This window comes from Hemibagrus wyckioides, linkage group LG13 (genome assembly GCF_019097595.1).
Source record: "Hemibagrus wyckioides isolate EC202008001 linkage group LG13, SWU_Hwy_1.0, whole genome shotgun sequence".
Lineage (NCBI taxonomy): Eukaryota > Metazoa > Chordata > Actinopteri > Siluriformes > Bagridae > Hemibagrus > Hemibagrus wyckioides.
In genome coordinates, this window is record NC_080722.1 from 20403245 (window position 1) to 20421129 (window position 17885).

At 39.7% G+C, this 17885-nt stretch overlaps 1 protein-coding gene across 1 annotated transcript; it reads left to right on the forward strand.

Moving 5' to 3' along the window:
• Positions 1 to 349: 349 nt before the first annotated feature.
• Positions 350 to 4494, forward strand: LOC131363877 (uncharacterized). Its single transcript, XM_058406833.1, has 15 exons — positions 350 to 1049; positions 1679 to 1716; positions 1816 to 1881; positions 1995 to 2084; positions 2179 to 2250; positions 2342 to 2389; positions 2466 to 2546; positions 2635 to 2766; positions 2868 to 2917; positions 3000 to 3069; positions 3178 to 3264; positions 3357 to 3455; positions 3569 to 3649; positions 3743 to 3841; positions 3961 to 4494. Exons 1-15 carry the CDS (start codon positions 896 to 898, stop codon positions 4099 to 4101), a joined length of 1308 nt encoding a protein of 435 aa, XP_058262816.1. The 5' UTR covers positions 350 to 895; the 3' UTR covers positions 4102 to 4494.
• The last annotated feature ends 13391 nt before the right edge of the window (positions 4495 to 17885 follow it).

Here is a 17885-nt window from a genome sequence, read left to right on the forward strand (position 1 = left end):
AAAAAAACCCAGCCAAACTATATTTATTCAGAGAAATATGGCGGAAACTCCAAAACTTGCTGAGTGGAAATGCTTCTCACTTCTTGAGATGATGGTTTAATTTCTGGCAATGATCCAGTTAATAGCAATCCAGCAAACACACACAGACAAAACACATCAAACATTACAGAGAAAACAATCCTTAATAATCCAATAAAACACCAATAATGACAGATGTACAATAAAAAGCTCATCCAAGGTGTGTGTGTGTGTGTGTGTGTGTGTGTGTGTGTGTGTGCTCGTGTGCTCGAGCCCCGAATGAATAGCCCTAGCGACGCCCCTGGTTTGGAGCACATGATCGACTCATTATTCCATTTTTATTAATGAAGTGTTGTGGAAGATATAAATGTGTCAAAGCAGATCTGCAGATAGATGGAGACTACGAAAAGGAGGTCATCTGTAACAAAGACAAAGCGAGTTACAGCATGAGTTTATAAAGGTCGACTACAAATTGTAGATAAAACCTGCACTGGATTATGAACGACTTCTGCCCCTTCCAATATGGCGGACGCATTGACGTGTCGGTGTCCATATTAATATCCGGTACAAAACACGATACTGTTTAAAAATATAGAATTGACATGTTTTTTTAATTAAAATTATTTCATTAAAATTATTTTAACACTCGCGCCTCGTTATAATTAATAACGAATAATTTAATTATTAATTATTATTTTATTTAATACCTAAATAAATACACGAAACATACGTCACCATGTAGTTGATTTTTAAAATGCGTGACGTAACCAGGAGGCGTTCTAGAGGTATTTAAAATTAAACACGGCAACAAACAACAACAATTTGGACTGCTAGTGGACTCTCGCTGCTTCAAATCCACGATTACTCTACCAAGAAGATGAACTTCAGTAAGTTTCTTCCCAGCGCGAGCACTTTCCGGGGTGTGGCCTGCGCCGGCGGTCTGCTCGCGCTCGCCTCTGCGGGATACTGGGCTTATCACAGGCTGAAGAGGAGAAGCGGTCTGCCCGCTGCCGATCCTCAACCTGCTCCAGGTAAGAAGAGAAGAGCTCACTTAGCACTTAGCTTGTGTCTTTATAATCAGCTAACAGTTTACAGAGACACTGTGTGTGTGTGTGTGTGTGAGTGAAATGAAAGACTTTAATACACAGCTACAGCGGATAAACAGGATAAACCCCGGTGTGTAGTTTAGCTAACAGAGCTAGCTATAAAGCGCTTAGCCGAGCTAACGTTAGCCCGCGATGCTACATGGCTCTTAAGAAGAGGATTTTAGGTCTAAAAGTGATGATGTGAGGAATAAAAGACTTGGAGTTGTGCTTTTAGATGAAATGAATGAAGGACAGGGTGATGTCCAGAAGCCCGACATGAAGCGGAGTTACTGTTAGCTTTCCTCTTCTTCCTCTCAAACCACAGAGATTTATTCTCTATTTTCAGTCTTTATTCAAAACTTTCATCAATTATCTTTAACACTTTAAAGTTACAGTTAATGTCGCAGAAACAAGTGAGATCTTGTCACACACACACACAGACACACACACACACACACAGACACACACACACAGACACACACAGACACACACACACACACACACACACACACACACACCCTCTGCAGGGACATGAATAAATAGTGATTTGGTTAAATGTGTACAATTGATTACAGGAGCTGTTGCTGATGTGGAGGAAGTGGAGGATGTCCAGGTATGTGTCAGTAATAAAGCACTAGAGTTAAAACACTTCATACTACAATGAAAATTCTATTAGCTGTTCATTTCTAACAGAGTGTGTGTGTTTATGAAGGTCACTGAGCCGATCCAGCAGCTCCCTCCCACTGAACTCCTCCCTCAGACGTCAGCTGTCGTCCTGGTAATTTCATATTTCCTCCTTTTCTCAGTCTAGTTTTTACTGTAATGAAATTGTTCCATGTGTTTGTATGAAACTGCTTTGATGAGAGTCACACTGGAATGTTTGTGCTGTAGTTTTCACGCCACAGTGGTGCCGGTGATCTGCACAGCGCTCGGAGTAACGTCCGGTTTCTCACCTCCCACATCTACGGCTCCCAGTTTCAGGTGTTTTATTAAAGTCAGCGCAGCAGCAGAGACACGAATGTACGCTCTTGTTTGTATGTCGTAGTCACACTCTGTGTTGTGTTTCTGTCTCTAGTCGGTGGAAGTGCGGAGGTATTTCATCCAGCCGTGGAGGTTTACCGTCACCGAGACCTCCTGCGTTCCTTTGGTAATAGCAGTCTTCTTTCTGTTTATAAAGCATTCATTATGAATAGATGAGCGTTTGAGTGACATGCAGTTGTCGTGGTTGTTATTAACAGGGATCCTCGAACTCCACCGCATGTGAGGAGTCTTTCACCAGCGTACAGGTAAGAGCTGAACTGTTGCAGCACCACAAAGCTTTAGTAAGTACAGCGACTGAGTTTCTCCTTTTTTCCTCATAAGCGAGTCTCTGGGAGCGTGAAAGAGCCGGAGTCCTGCCTTGGCGTGGAGACCGTCACCTCTGTGCCTCACGAGGACGGCGAGGTAAATTCATTCCTCTGTCCACTACATTGTGGAGTTCACTTCTGGGGTTTGTTCATGTGCACTGTCAATGTTTGTGTTTTATTCACAGCAAACCTTTAATCAGGGGAGATGCTCTCACCTACCTGTGAGTGTGGAGGATCAGGTGGACACGTCCCATCTGGAGGAAGAGGAAAGATCCCTCACTCCTCATGCTGACTTGGATATTGAGTCAGATTTTGAGGTAATCCAGTGTCTCAGACCGGATTTGTATCTACATCAGTGGGATTCTGGATAAATGTACTGTGTGCTGTTTAATGATCTCATGCTGTTTTCTGTCTGCAGGAAAGTGTGGATGATCTTTCTCCTGAGGAGAGCGAGGTACCCTTCATCAGGTAGGGTCATCTTCACCTTTTGACGTTGTCTCATGTCAGTGTAACAAAAATCGGCTCATCGTCAGCTCGTGTTTTGTTTTAGCGCACACCTCTGGCTCGATGGAGTTACAGACGTTGCTCTGAAGCTGCCTGCCATTCGCGAGGCGTTCTCTGTGAGTCAACCTTTCTTTACTCGTCTAGTCTCTCTGAAGACGTGTTGTTCCTACACGGTAGATTCCACTCTGGCTTGACTCGTGTTGTGTGTTATCTCTGGTGTTCAGGGAATGTTGGACTGCATGCTCGTGCAGAACCTCCTGTACTTGTCAGGGAAGAAGATTCTCATGCGTCTGGCAGCAGCCAACAAAAAGGTGAGTGCTGATTTCCCCCGGTTCTGTCTCGTACACACCCGGCGTTAGCCCAGGTGACAAAGCAGTGACGAGGTGTCTCCTTTTCCGGACAGGACGTGGACGGTGTTAAGCGGGCCTACGACTCCGTGATCCGTTTCGTGAGAAAGCCGTCCAACTGGGAGTGGATCGAGGCGGAGTTGCTCCAGGCTCAGGTAAGCTGGGAAATAAGCGTTTACAATTCCACCTGGCTAAATGGAAAGGATTAGAGATGGAGTCTTTAAGGTGTAAATGGAACTGCTTTTTCTAACGTTTCTCTCCTGTACAGCTGCACCATTTCAGCTTCCTCGATGTGTTCTTCGAGCTCGTCTTGTTCAGGTGCTTTATACACAGCTCGCCGCCTCCAGCTGTAAGAGTCTCATAAACACTATAGAACTGCCAGCAAAACTTGGGAGAAGGTTCTATCACGTAACATCATGTTTCTCGTTTTTCTTCTTTAAAGTCGGATGGAGGATTATTGCAGCCTCTGTTTTTAGCCATCAGCCAGTGGGACGTGGAGGTCAGGGAGCCTGAGGCAGAGCGACTCTTTTTAAGGCTTTCTGTAAGTCAGGAACTTTTTCTAATGCCATGATACACGTTCTAAAGAATCTGCTTTAAATTCTCTGATCAATCTCATCAATGTCATGCTGGATATGTGTGTGTGTGTGTGTGTGTGTACAGAATATACTGACAGTTCTGCTTGAGGACCTTTTCGATCAGCCTCTGGAGCTTTACGGAGATCCAGCAGCTTTAGCCTCCGCAGTGTTGAAGATCGTGAAGCAGCGTGTCCAGGAAATGATGAAGACCATAGAGAGAGTCTGAGCAACATTCACACCCCTCTAACACACACACACACACACACACACACCTCTATCCCTTTTGTCTTAAAGAGTGATCAGGACACAAATCTATTATTTGCTATTGGATCCTCATCAGTAGATTAAACTCTGTATGTTTTGCTCATTGGTAACATAGAACTGTTTTTATTCTCCATTTAGTTTAATCCTAGATGATTATTAACTTATTCATAACTAACCAAAGTTTAATAAACTAATCCATGTCCTGGTCACACTTTAAACACTCTTCTTTCTCTTGACATGTTGCTTGAGCTCTCTGTAGGTAAGTAAATAGTTATTTCAGTGTTTGTTGTTATTGTACATTGACCTTTTATTATATATTTAAGATTTATTCTACATTTTATTAGATATTTAAGCTTTTTTTCTACATTTTATTAGATATTTAAGCTTTTTTTCTACATTTTATTAAATATTTAAGATTTATTCTACATTTTATTAAATATTTAAGATTTATTCTACATTTTATTAGATATTTAAGCTTTTTTCTACATTTTTTTTAGATATTTAAGCTTTTTACTACATTTTATTAGATATTTAAGCTTTTTTCTACATTTTATTAGATATTTATGCTTTTTACTACATTTTATTAGATATTTAAGATTTATTAGATATTTATGAAGTTTATGTTTAATGTTTATCATTGTTTTGTATTATTTTATATAGATGATAATAAAAATATATTGGCTCACATTTGAGATTTCATGGTGATCATTCCCTCTTTTCAGATTCTTCTGTTCTATGTTGTTAAATATCTAATGTTCATCATGGTATAGAGGAGGACTGGGTGTGTTTTTATCTGATGAAATGAAATGTAAAAGATCCTCCTATAAAAGGTTTACACCATGGTTTCTTTTTAAGCTCAGACTAAATGACAAGTTGCTATATGGCCACAAAATCTAGCAGAGACTACTTTTATTTTTATTTTACAATTTGTAGTTTTATGTGTAAAGTATTCCATACATAAATAATCTTACTTAACTCTTATAATCTGCATTTCTAATCTAATTCTGCATTTGTGTTTTCTATCAACAAAACTGATTCATACAGAGGAGAGACACAGTGGCTTAGTGTTTAGTACATTTATCTCTGGGGTTAGTGATTCAATTCCTGCCTCTGTGTGTGTGTGTGTGTGTGTGTGTGTGTCTGTTTTCCTCCTGGTATTCTGATTACCTCTTCCAGTCCAGTGATGTGTGGTAGGTTGATTGGCATCTCTAAATTGTCCAGTGTGTGAGTGTTCCCTGTGTTGGGCTGGCACCCTGGTTAGGGTGTCCCCTGGTCCCCTTGGATAGGATCAGGCTCTCATTGACCCTGTGTAGGATAAACAGTTCAGAAAATGGATGGAAGGAAGATTCATACAAAGTAAAGAGTTTTATATACACCAACCAGCCATAACATTATGACCACTATCAGGTGAGGTGAATAACACTGATGATCTCCTCATCATGGCACCTGTTAGTGGGTGGGATATATTATGCAGCAATTCAACATTTTGTCCTCAAAGTTGATGTGTTAGAAGCAGGAAAAATGAACGAGCGTAAGGATTTAAACGAGTTTGACAAAGGGCCAAATTGTGATGTCTAGACGACTGGATCAGAGCATCTCCAAAATTGCAGCTCTTGTGGGGTGTTCCCGGTCTGCAGTGGTCAGTATCTATTAAAAGTGGTCCAAGGAAGGAACAGTGGTGAACCGGAGACAGGGTCGTGGGCAGCCAAGGCTCATTGATGCATGTGGGGAGTGAAGGCTGGCCCGTGTGATCCGATCCAACAGACAAGCTACTGTTGCTCAAATTGCTGAAGAAGTTAATGCTGGTTCTGATAGAAAGGGGTCAGAATACACAGTGCATCACAGTTTGTTGCGTATGGATCCGCAGACCAGTCAGGGTGACCCCTGTGCACTGCTGAAAGCACCACCAATAGGCACCTGAGCATCAGAACTGGACCATGGAGCAGTGGAAGAAGGTGGCCTGGTCTGATGAATCACGTTTTCTTTTACATCACGTGGATGGCCTGGTGCGTGTACATTGCTTACCTCGGGAACACATGGTACCAGGATGCACTATGGGAATAAGGCAAGCTGGTGGAGACAGTGTCATGCTTTGGGCAAAGTTCTGCTGGGAAACCTTGGGTCCTGCCATCCATGTGGATGTTACTTTGACAGGTAGGTATATAATTCAAAGCTGGGTATGTTATTTTTCTCCGACAACCTACCTAAGCATTGTTACAGTCCATGTACACCCTTTCATGGAAACGGTATTCCCTGATGGCTGTGTCCTCTTTCAGTAGGATAATGCGCCGTGTCACAAAGCAGAAATGGTTCAGGAATGGTTTGATGAGTACAACTACAAGATTGAGGTGTTGACTTGGCCTCCAAAATCCCCAGATCTCAATCCAATGGAGCATCTGTGGGATGTGCTGGACAAACAAGTCCGATCCATGGAGGCCCCACCTCACAACTTACAGGAATTAAAGGATCTGCTGCTAACATCTTGGTGCCAGATACCACAGCACACCTTCAGGGGTCTAGTGGAGTCCATGCCTCGATGGGTCAGGGTTTTGGCAGTAAAAGGGGGACCAACACAATATTAGGCAGGTGGTCATAATGTTATGGCTGATCAGTGTATGTTTACATATTTATTTGCACTTGTTCATTTGCACATTTTCTACTCTGCACTCCTGGTAGATGCTAAACAGCATTTCGTTGCTATGTCCCTGTACTTTGTAATGACAATAAAGTTGTACACTAACTGTAATAGCAGAGCCGGTTAGTGTTAGTGCTTTAGAGTATTACATAATGCCATGATTTGGGACACAACTCAACAGAGAGCGATGGGCGGGGAAATGTGCAGCATGTCAGAATAGAGAAAAAGTAACATTTAAAAATATTAGCACACAAAATCTATCTTCAATGTTTTTAATATGTAAAATAATTGAGTAAAAAAAAGGAGTTAGTTTGTTTATTGTGAAAGTAGGGTAACGACTGCTAGTTTGGGAATCCCTGGATTAATGCAACACTGAAGGGACAAACACTAAACTACACGACCACCAGTAGGAGGCGCTGAAGTGACGTGTTAGAGGCAGTAACAAATATAAGTTACACGATATTGATGAAAGTTTTCATCTTTCAACATCTGCCTTTACATGCACATGAACTTTAATGACATTTAATATGGAGTTGATCCGCCCTTTACAGCTATAACAGTTTCAACTCTTCTTGGAAGGCTTTCCACAAGGTTTAGGAGAGTGTTTATGGGAATTTTTGACCATTCCTCTAGAATCAAGTTCCTCCACACCAAACTCACTCATCCATGTCTTTATGGACCTTGCTTTGTGCACTGGTGCACAGTCATGTTGGAACAGGAAGCGGTCATCCCCAAACTGTTCTCACAAACTTGGGAGCATGAAATTGTCCAAAATGTCTTGGTATGCTGAAGCATTAAGAGTTCCTTTCACTGGAACTAAGGGGCCGAGAACAACCCCTGAAAAACAACCCCACACCATAATCCCCCTCCACCAAACTTTACACTTGGCACAGTGCAGTCAGGCAAGTACCGTTCTCCTGATAACCGCCAAACCCAGACTTGTCCATCGGATTGCCAGACAGAGAAGCGTGATTGGTCACGCCAGAGAATACGTCTCCACTGATCTAGAGTCCAGTGGCAGTAACAAACTTTATTTTAAAGATTCCATGCAGATAGAGTCTTACATAATGTTGATAAATATCACAGTACAAAATACATCAAACTATAGTATTGGGTTTATTGAAGCACTCCTGAGGAAAGGCATTACACTTCATTGACTTGTACAAATATGAGAAAATAACCCACAAATATCTCAGTGCAAAATACCACAAACTCTGAATATTAGATTTGTTGGAGCCTTACAGAGCAAAAGAATTAAATATCTTAATAACTTTATTGTCTGTAAACTATACATACATTGTGGATATTTATGTTAGTAGTTCTCGTACAGGAAGCAAATGTCTTGAGTGTGTTAAAGTACATGGCCAATGAATCCCATTCATGTCCATTCAGGCATATGAGACAGGACCTTTCATAAACATTGATAATGAGAATTCACCATCCTGCAGGCGCTGCTGTGTTTTGTAGACAATTGATGAATCCGGTGGCAGAACTATTGCACTTCCACACAACCCCTCTGGACTGGTTAGAAGTGTTTAATAAAAATATAACATGAAGTACATAATAATAATAATATGTTTTATTATTGATATAATAACGCTGTAGGATCTGAGGGAGAGTGGTGCAGTGCAAGGAGCGATAAGAGCTTTGAGGTAAGAGGCTGCTGGTCCATTTTTGTCTTTGTAAGCAAGCATCAGTGTTTTATATGTGATGCATCCAGCTACTGGAAACCACTGCAATGAGCGTAGCAGTGTGGTGTAGAGGATGAAAACAAATCACGCAGCTGCATTTTGGATCATTTGCAGAGGCCAAATTGCGCTCAGAGGTAGATTTAGAGCCAAATTGTGCTCAGAGTTAGAGTAGTCCAGTCTTGAAATGACAAGAGACTGAACAAGCACATGAGCAGCCTATGTGGACAAAAATGGCAGAATGTTTCTGATACTGTAAAGAAAAACACCATCATGAGCAATGTGTGAGGAAAAGGACAGTTATTATATATGGTTACCCCAAGGTTGTGAGCAGTGGTCACCAGGGAGTTTCCAGGAAGATTGCAAGATCCTTACCTAGGCATGAACAACAGTTTGTTTTTGCTGGGATTGACATTGGGCTGATGAGCTGACATCCATCAAGATATGTCTTCCAGACATGTTGAGATCCAAGCAGAAGCCATGGTATCTGAGGGAGGGAAGGAGAAGATAAGATGAGTGTCATCAGAGTAGCAGTGGTAAAGGAACCCATGTAAGGATATATCTTCTCTAAGAGAGTCAGTTCCCTGTGCTGCTCTGGTGCCGCTCAGTTCCTCTTCAGACAGTCAACTGTCTAGTCACATAAACTGGGGTCTGCTCACCAGATTGTGAGGATGTTGCTCAATGTGTGGCCATGACTTTGTAATGTGAGGGAATAATATTGTATATTGTATATAAGCGCTCTCTTATTTGGGCTCCTGAGAGATCTGACTGATTGGACTTGTATAGAAAATTACACAGCTCCCCCTCCTCTTGGACAGGATTCATTTTTTTCAGCCATATCTACCTCTGGCTCATCTCCGTTAACAAATCCTTTGGTTTTTAACTCTTTTAAGATACTGAAACATGTTAGGCCACAAGAACGAGTTCATTCTTCCTCAGTGTGTGCTAGACGTGGGCTTTTGCATTTGAAGATATTAGACAGACATCATCTTTCCAAACTGAAAGCAAACTGAGAGAGAGAGAGAGAGAGAGAGTGTGTGTGTGTGTGTGTGTGTTCTGAGATGAAATCACTGAAAGCTAAATAAAATCAGAAGGTTGTGAGTTCCAATCCCAGATCCACCAGGCTGCCACTGCTGGGCCCCTGAGCAAGGTCCTCAACCCTCAATTACTCAGTTGTATAAAATAAGATAAAATGTAAGTCTCTCTGGATAAGGGCATCTGCTAAATGCCAGAAACATAAATGTAAATGTCTGATATCTGCCTCTTGTCTCCTCAGTTCTGGTCAAACCTATGAGAGTGTCACACTTATTCAAAACACATGTCACTAAGACCTGTTACAAACATATTCTGTCTAATTTAACTCTGAATGAAATAAAACCTCATAAACCTTCTGATATTAATTATACTATTTTCCTTCCACCATCATCGTCCTGACTCCTGACCAGTGTGCCTGCATACCAGGGGATAGTGGATAGTAAAACTGCTTTATCTTCTTCATATCTGTCTGGTGGATTTTTTAATAAACTTTGGACTTGTTTAATTTTGGACTGCAGTTGTTGTGTCTGTTATCCAGTGAGACAGTGCTGTTAAAGATTTAATATAATTTGGTACAAATTACAAATCGACTTAAAACAGCATTTACTTGTACTAAAGATTTTAGGAACACTTCTATTTTTGCCCTCCTTAGAGAATTATTGGAAAGTAACAGTTCTTTTACATCCCTTTATATATATATATATACATACATACATACAGTATATATATATTCATTGTGAGAGAAGTTCACACTCTGTAGCCACTGCAGAATATGGTTCCTGTATTTATGTCTGGTGTAAATGGAGTACACAGATATATATTTTTCACAGACCAGTAGTGTCTCAGGTGTCTGATGCGACTGATTTATAATTCAGTGATTCATCAGAAATTTGTTATCAAATCATTTCACTGTCAGTCCACTTTATATTATAAAATCTGTGTAAGAGGCAGATCAAAAGTCCATAGAATAAAGGTACCACACTGTATGTTCCTGTAGCTGTAGTGTATAGTTTTAATGCAGTTTACCCCTAAAGCGTAACTTTAAAAATGAAAATGCTGCTCCTTAATGTTCACTTTGTGCTTTAAAAGATTTCCTACACTCGTCATGTTACTAGGTGAAAGATACATAATGATAGCAATTATTTTAAAAAGGTACTTTTTCTGAATGTAGTTTTTTTTTCAGTTCCTTTAGTTCAGACTAGAGGTGAATAAAGTGTAAAGAGTGTTACCAAATTACTAAATATAAACACACACACACACACACAGAGTATGTGAACTAATTCTAGATATTTGTACTCAGATTGTCTTATTCTGTGGCTTAATCTTGTGGATTTTAAGCATTTATTTTTAGAATTCTGCAAGAATGATCTTCAAATATAATAATAAAGCAACTTTAAGCTTTGATGAAAAAAGATGTCTAGAAATAGGATTAATGGTCGTATCCATACTGACTGCAATATCACATTATCACAATATCTTATTATCTGCAATATGTTCAAGTTCCCTAGCACCTTTTCTGTACTTAGAATACATTTTGTATATATATAGAATATTTCATTTCATTTATTTTTCAATTATATTTTATATCTCATTTATATTTTTGAATACATTCTGTACTTCTGTATATTTGTATATATAGATAATTTCATTTATTTTTCATTTACATCTTACACTATATTGCCAAAAGTATTCGCTCACCTGCCTTGACTCGCATATGAATTTAAGTGACATCCCATTCCTAATCCATAGGGTTCAATATGACGTTGGTCCACCCTTTGCAGCTATAACAGCTTCAACTCTTCTGGGAAGGCTGTCCACAAGGTTTAGGAGTGTGTTTATGGGAATTTTTGACCATTCTTCCAGAAGCACATTTGTGAGGTCACACACTGATGTTGGACGAGAAGGCCTGGCTCTCAGTCTCCGCTCTAATTCATCCCAAAGGTGTTCTATCGGGTTGAGGTCAGGACTCTGTGCAGGCCAGTCAAGTTCATCCACACCAGACTCTGTCATCCATGTCTTTATGGACCTTGCTTTGTGCACTGGTGCACAGTCATGTTGGAACAGGAAGGGGCCAGCTCCAAACTGTTCCCACAAAGTTGGGAGCATGGAATTGTCCAAAATGTCTTGGTATGCTGAAGCATTCAGAGTTCCTTTCACTGGAACAAAGGGGCCAAGCCCAGCTCCTGAAAAACAACCCCACACCATAATCCCCCCTCCACCAAACTTTACACTTGACACAATGCAGTCAGACAAGTACCGTTCTCCTGGCAACCGCCAAACCCAGACTCGTCCATCAGATTGCCAGATGGAGAAGCACGATTCGTCACTCCAGAGAACGCGTCTCCACTGCTCTAGAGTCCAGTGGCGGCGTGCTTTACACCACTGCATCCAACGCTTTGCATTGCACTTGGTGATGTATGGCTTGGATGCAGCTGCTCGGCCATGGAAACCCATTCCATGAAGCTCTCTGCGCACTGTTCTTGAGCTAATCTGAAGGCCACATGAAGTTTGGAGGTCTGTAGCGATTGACTCTGCAGAAAGTTGGCGACCTCTTCGCACTATGTGCCTCAGCATCCGCTGACCCCGCTCCGTCAGTTGACGTGGCCTACCACTTCGTGGCTGAGTTGCTGTCGTTCCCAAACACTTCCACGTTCTTATAATACAGCTGACAGTTGACTGTGGAATATTTAGGAGCGAGGAAATTTCACGACTGGATTTGTTGCACAGGTGGCATTCTATCACAGTTCCACGCTGGAATTCACTGAACTCCTGAGAGCGACCCATTCTTTCACAAATGTTTGTAAAAACAGTCTGCATGCCTAGGTGCTTGAATTTATACACCTGTGGCCATGGAAGTGATTGGAACACCTGTTTCTGATTATTTGGATGGGTGAGCGAATACTTTTGGTAATATAGTGTATCTTATCTTATCTTATCTTATCTTATCTTATCTTATCTTATCTTATCTTATCTTATCTTATCTTATCTTCATAACTGTTCTATAAAAACCCCAGAATGAGTTAAGATATTTTCACTTGTGCAGAGGTCCAGTGTTGTCATGTAAACTAAAACCTATGGTTACAATCTTACACATGATTTGAAATATATTAAAAGAACTATAAGGGAATAAATAAAAAGAGTCGATCAGAGGGACATATTCATCGTGTAATGTTTTCTAAATATGATACTGAAAAACTACAAGTTTTGTAAACAAGTGTTTATTGTTGATTATGTACTTATAACATGTTTATGACTATACAATGAGTTCATTATGAACTGTGGATCACTTTTCATCGCTTTGACATAAAAAGCACTGAATAAAACCTCAGCATTCAAAAATCATGAATTCTTTTCTCCCATAAACCCAACCTTCAACAAAACTCTGTAACTACTGCTCACAGGTTTATATACTGTTTTTAAAACTAATCTTGATATGTTTATATGTTTTTCCCTCATTTCCAGTTTTCCATCCTGTTCCTGAGTGATGTTCTTCATAGGTTGCCTCTGGGTTCTTCGGTTCTCTCCATCTCCCAACACCAGGACATTTTCAGCATGTTCTCCTCGACTCTGCAGGACACAGCACTTACTGGAGATGAACATGGACCTGAATCACAAGAAAGTGGAACACTGCACTGAAAAGTGATGACCTGATTCAAATCAGCACAATTCAACACAAATAAATTATTAGCATCATAATTATTTGCAAAAGTAAATAAACTAAAAGACATTGCTGATGTGTATTTAATACACTACAGTGTTCCTGTGTGACTGAATCATGAATCATTACAAACAATTCCGGACATCAGCTTCTATTTAAACAGCGCTATCTTTAGTTCTAAAAAATGTTTTTGGACTTCCTGCAAAAATATCAATGAAATATAACCTAGCATTCCTGATTCATTCCTCTACCAGACGCTGCAGTAGATTCTGTGTAACAAAGCAGTAATAACCCTGTGTTATAAAGATATATTGCAATAAGGGTGTTTTTCAGCTCGTTGTGTTATAAAAGATGACAAGACAATCTACAGGAAGCAGTGCTGGACTGAGATAGTGATGGACCTCAGACATCTGAACATCTCTCTCTTCTCTCTGTTGTGGTCTGGGAAGCACTTCTGCTCCCTGAAGGCCAACACAGAGAGAATGATGAGGAGCTTCTTCCCACAGGATGTTCAGTTCTGGTCCTCAACCGTGACAATAGTACACACAACCTCAGCCTGGATTTACAGAGCATACATCACACAAACATCTGCACACATCTGCACTGTATTCAAAATAACATCATACTGTTTCTGCCACCAGTCTCTGTATTGCTTCTATTATATTTTTATATTTTCTCCTCATATTTTTTTTCCTTTCCTACCTGTATAGAAGTAAAGTCTGAATTATTTAAATTCTATTTATTTTTTATTTATTTATTTATTTTTATATCACAGACATTCAAAAAATCATTTGACAGTCCACTGTCCTGTGTATGGTTGTGTATATGAACAATAAAAGATGGATTTGAATTTGATCTGTAACCTTCTGTGTTGCAGCTTGGAAAAAGTCCACTCAGTAATAAGAATATTAATATACAATAATGAATTATATTTTTTGTTGTTTTTTGTGCCTGTGAGTTTGTAGGACGATTCTGAAGTTGGAGGAGAAAATGAAATGGGAGTTTTTTGACATACCCTAACTGTCTTGAACCGGAATACACAGTACACACAGAGCTAGACAAGATGAGCATTTGACGTTCATTTTGGAAGTTTTCATCTGTCAGGCTAGCGCATTTCAGCTTCCATTTACCATGGATTTGACTGGACTTTAGAAAATTAATTCCTTTTTTTCTTAGCTGACCATTTCTCAATATGATAACATATTTGTAGTTTACAGTAAAAAAAAAAAAAGTGCAAATAAACATTAATAAACTGTTAATGTTTTTGACAGTAATTTACTGTTATTATACAAAACAATGATCATGACTCAGAATGAATGCTGTAATTTTTTTTCCTTCTCATTCTTGATTTCTGTCATTTATGTTTTATGATTCCTGTGGCTTTGGTTTTCTGTTAACTCTTCTATCCATTAGCTACCCCCATTTTAAAGAGACCGCAGGGGGAGGGAGCGGGGGACGTTGAATTGATATGTTTGGATGTTAGTTATGCTGCTATACGAAAATAATCAGAATTACACTACAGTGTGAAGTCGGTTAATCCTTACTTAATGGAGACGAATACTTTGAATACAGCTTCACACTTACAGAAGCTGGTGAAGGAACCATTATTATCAGGGCACACAGTGTCCCAAAACTCCATCACACATATGGGTTTCTCCTTGTTGTTTATTGTCACGCCTGAAAATCCATATTTAATACTTACCATATTTGTATATTTCTTTTCTTACATTTACATTTATGACATTTGTCTTATGACCTTATCCAGAGTGACATACAACAGTGCTTTGAAGTCTCTATCAGTGAATACATCAACACTGGTTCACTTAGGATACCATCAGCCTAAAACTCAGCCTAAAGCTATAGCACAATTATTTTTCTTGAGCTCTGTTCTACTGAGTCAAAGTCACTCAATGTCCTTGAGGAACTAATGGAGGAGTGGAGGTAGAAATTCAGTGATTGTTGAACTCACACTCCTCATTAGTGTATGACTTATTTGAATGTGAGTCACGGTAACATTTCATAATAGTACATACAGATGTCTGTCATTTTCATTTGTAAAATAAATGAATATAATAAAAAAGATGAGATTTTGAGTTTCATTCACAAACCCACATACGGTACCCCTGAGTTACTTCCTGCTATTACTTATCAAGTAGCAGCTAGCAGCTATAAATAATTATTCCCTCAACAGCCTGAAGACTCTCCTATGTGTGAAAGTAAAAAGCTACACCTTTTAGTTACAACAGAAAACACTTCCACTATGTTCCTTCAATAAATATTAAATCGTACACCGTGCATGTATAACTTAATCTCTTTATCAAAGACTTTAAGTATGGAGTATGGGATTAAAATGTACATTGGCTTCACTAAGTTTTATATATTTATTTAAAACATTGCTGATTTTATCAATAACAGCAAACAATTACAAGATTCTTGGAAGAGAATAATTGAATATTATAATTTGGGTCTTCAAAATCAATTTCAATTTGAATTCAATATTTTAGAAAAATGTAAATCATGCATGGAAGATATTCTTCCTGATAAATGTCGTGTAGATTATAAAAATATAGATGAACATCTTCATGAATGCAAAGAGTCGGTTCAGACAGGAAGAACTTATGAAGAGTGGAAACAGACAGGAAGAGAAACAGCAGAAACACTCATGTTAAGCCTTAAAGGTATCAAGGAGATAAGAGAGAGCGTAGATAATGATTTTTTTGAAAAGTTTAAATTGCTGTTTAATGATTTGTGGGACAGAAACTTAGATGAAATATTCAGTGATATTATCAGCAAAAAGGTGGTTCTACTCTATTTAGAAGGCATGGAGAGAATTGAACATTTCCCTAAGTTTTTCCAAATTAACCCTTATAACTAAACACAGATAGAATTTTTATTTTTTTCATGGGGGAGTAGGTGATCCTTACTTTTCACCTGCTGTACTGCATCTCTCTTGTGGCTGCATTACACTCACAGATCTGGCATAGCAGGAAACCACCCTCATCTCTCTCATCATCAAATTCCACTTGGCCAGGCCAGACCAACCTTCATGTCAAAAGGAGAATATGACTATGACTGTGGCTCAGTAGGAAAAGGAACTCTGCAGTAGATTATTGCAACTTTTACTTTGGGAATACCTTTCTTCTTTAAATTGTGGATTACCACACAGAAGGACTTTCTGGTGAACTTTGTGGATTCGTTCACCTTGGGGACTGAGAAACAGGTGAGGATGATCCAATGACAACAAAGGTTCAAATATATTGCTTAAATGGGCTGTCTCTGTTGGGGTGTGTTGGGTTGTTGTGTGGTTTTTGTTGTATACCCTGTTAAGAACCCAGATCTTGTGTGTAACCAGTGCCTTTCCGAGTTGTTACAAAAATCCTCCACATCTTGCTCCCACAAAGTGAGTCCCTCTAAGTTCCTCAGTCACTCAAACTTTGTATTATCAATTCAGATAGCACAAATAAGGAATGCTACTTCCATTTCAACTCTAATGACTCTGGTGCTGCTGGAAACACACACAGGTTCAGCTTCCTCATCAGCTGCTACAGCAGCCCTCCAACATCTAAGCCCTGGATAGAGATACCAGGAAAGACCAGTAGTCAAGTGCCAAGAAGGGGCATTTATGGACCAGGACCAGGTCACTGCCATCGACCACTGGCCCATTCCCATGACCATCAAAGAGCTGCAGAAATTCCGATGGCAAAGATGAATTTGCTAACTTTTTACCTTAGGTTCAGCGTCACCCCTAACAGGTTTTTGTCAGATTCTTTCTTCTTTCCCATTTTGCTTTTTTGCCCTTAGCCCAGATTATCATGTTAATTCATCAGCTGACCATAGCCTGTTCTTTGTGTGTTCTTTTGTGTGTGTGTGTGTGTGTGTGTTCTTTAGTTTGTGCAGGTCAGTTCACTACAGTCTCTAGTCTGTGTCTTCTTGCTCCAATTCTGCTGCCACTCCTACACCTGTTCCGCTCTCCACATGATAATATTCACAGATGGAAGGTACTGTTAGTAACTTCAACTTGTGTCAATCTTTCTGCATTGTAGTGTTTCATCCTCTGCTCCATTGTTGTGCATTCTGTATACTGTATATGGTTACAGTAAATGATTTATCAAACAGATTCACTCAGCTGAGGATGGGTTCTCTTTTGAGTCTGGTTCCTCTCAAGGTTTCCTCTTCATCTTCATCACCTTATGGAGTTTTTTCTTGGCACTATCACCACTGACTTGCACGTTAGGGATCAGCCTATTGTTAAAAGACTCTATCAATTTTTGGTTTGAGGCGTGGACACTGGACATAAGAGAACTTTCTTGGCAGGCTGTGATCAAGGGAAAAGAGGCCAGAATATAATCCAAGCACATTTTCAGTACCAGTCAACAGTCTTGCAGCTGCATTATGGACCTTCTACAAGTGTGTTAGTGACCGGGGAAGACCTAGGCATACAGAACTGCAAAAGTCCAGTAGTGATGTAGTACAGGTGTGGATGACTTTTTCCAGATCACAGAAAAACAGAAATTACTGGGTTTGGAAAAATCCTTAGCTGCTATCAGCAACAACCTAACTGATTTGTTTATCAAAACAGAGCTCCCAATCAGGAATAACAACATTTCTTGAATAACAACAAGATTTTTGAAAAGTGGATGTAAAGTTGCATAGTTTACATATGGCTTAAGGTGTTATTATTATTTGCCATCCACCCTTTAATGTTCTACAGGCTGCCTAGGAGAGACTAT

Bases quoted from the DNA above. Each gene is read 5' to 3' on its own strand.
- LOC131363877 (XM_058406833.1), top strand. From the start codon at position 896: ATGAACTTCAGTAAGTTTCTTCCCAGCGCGAGCACTTTCCGGGGTGTG. The intron at 1,717-1,815 runs GTATGTGTCAGT...GTGTTTATGAAG, and splicing joins AGGAAGTGGAGGATGTCCAG to GTCACTGAGCCGATCCAGCA. The intron at 2,251-2,341 runs GTAATAGCAGTC...TGTTATTAACAG, and splicing joins AGACCTCCTGCGTTCCTTTG to GGATCCTCGAACTCCACCGC.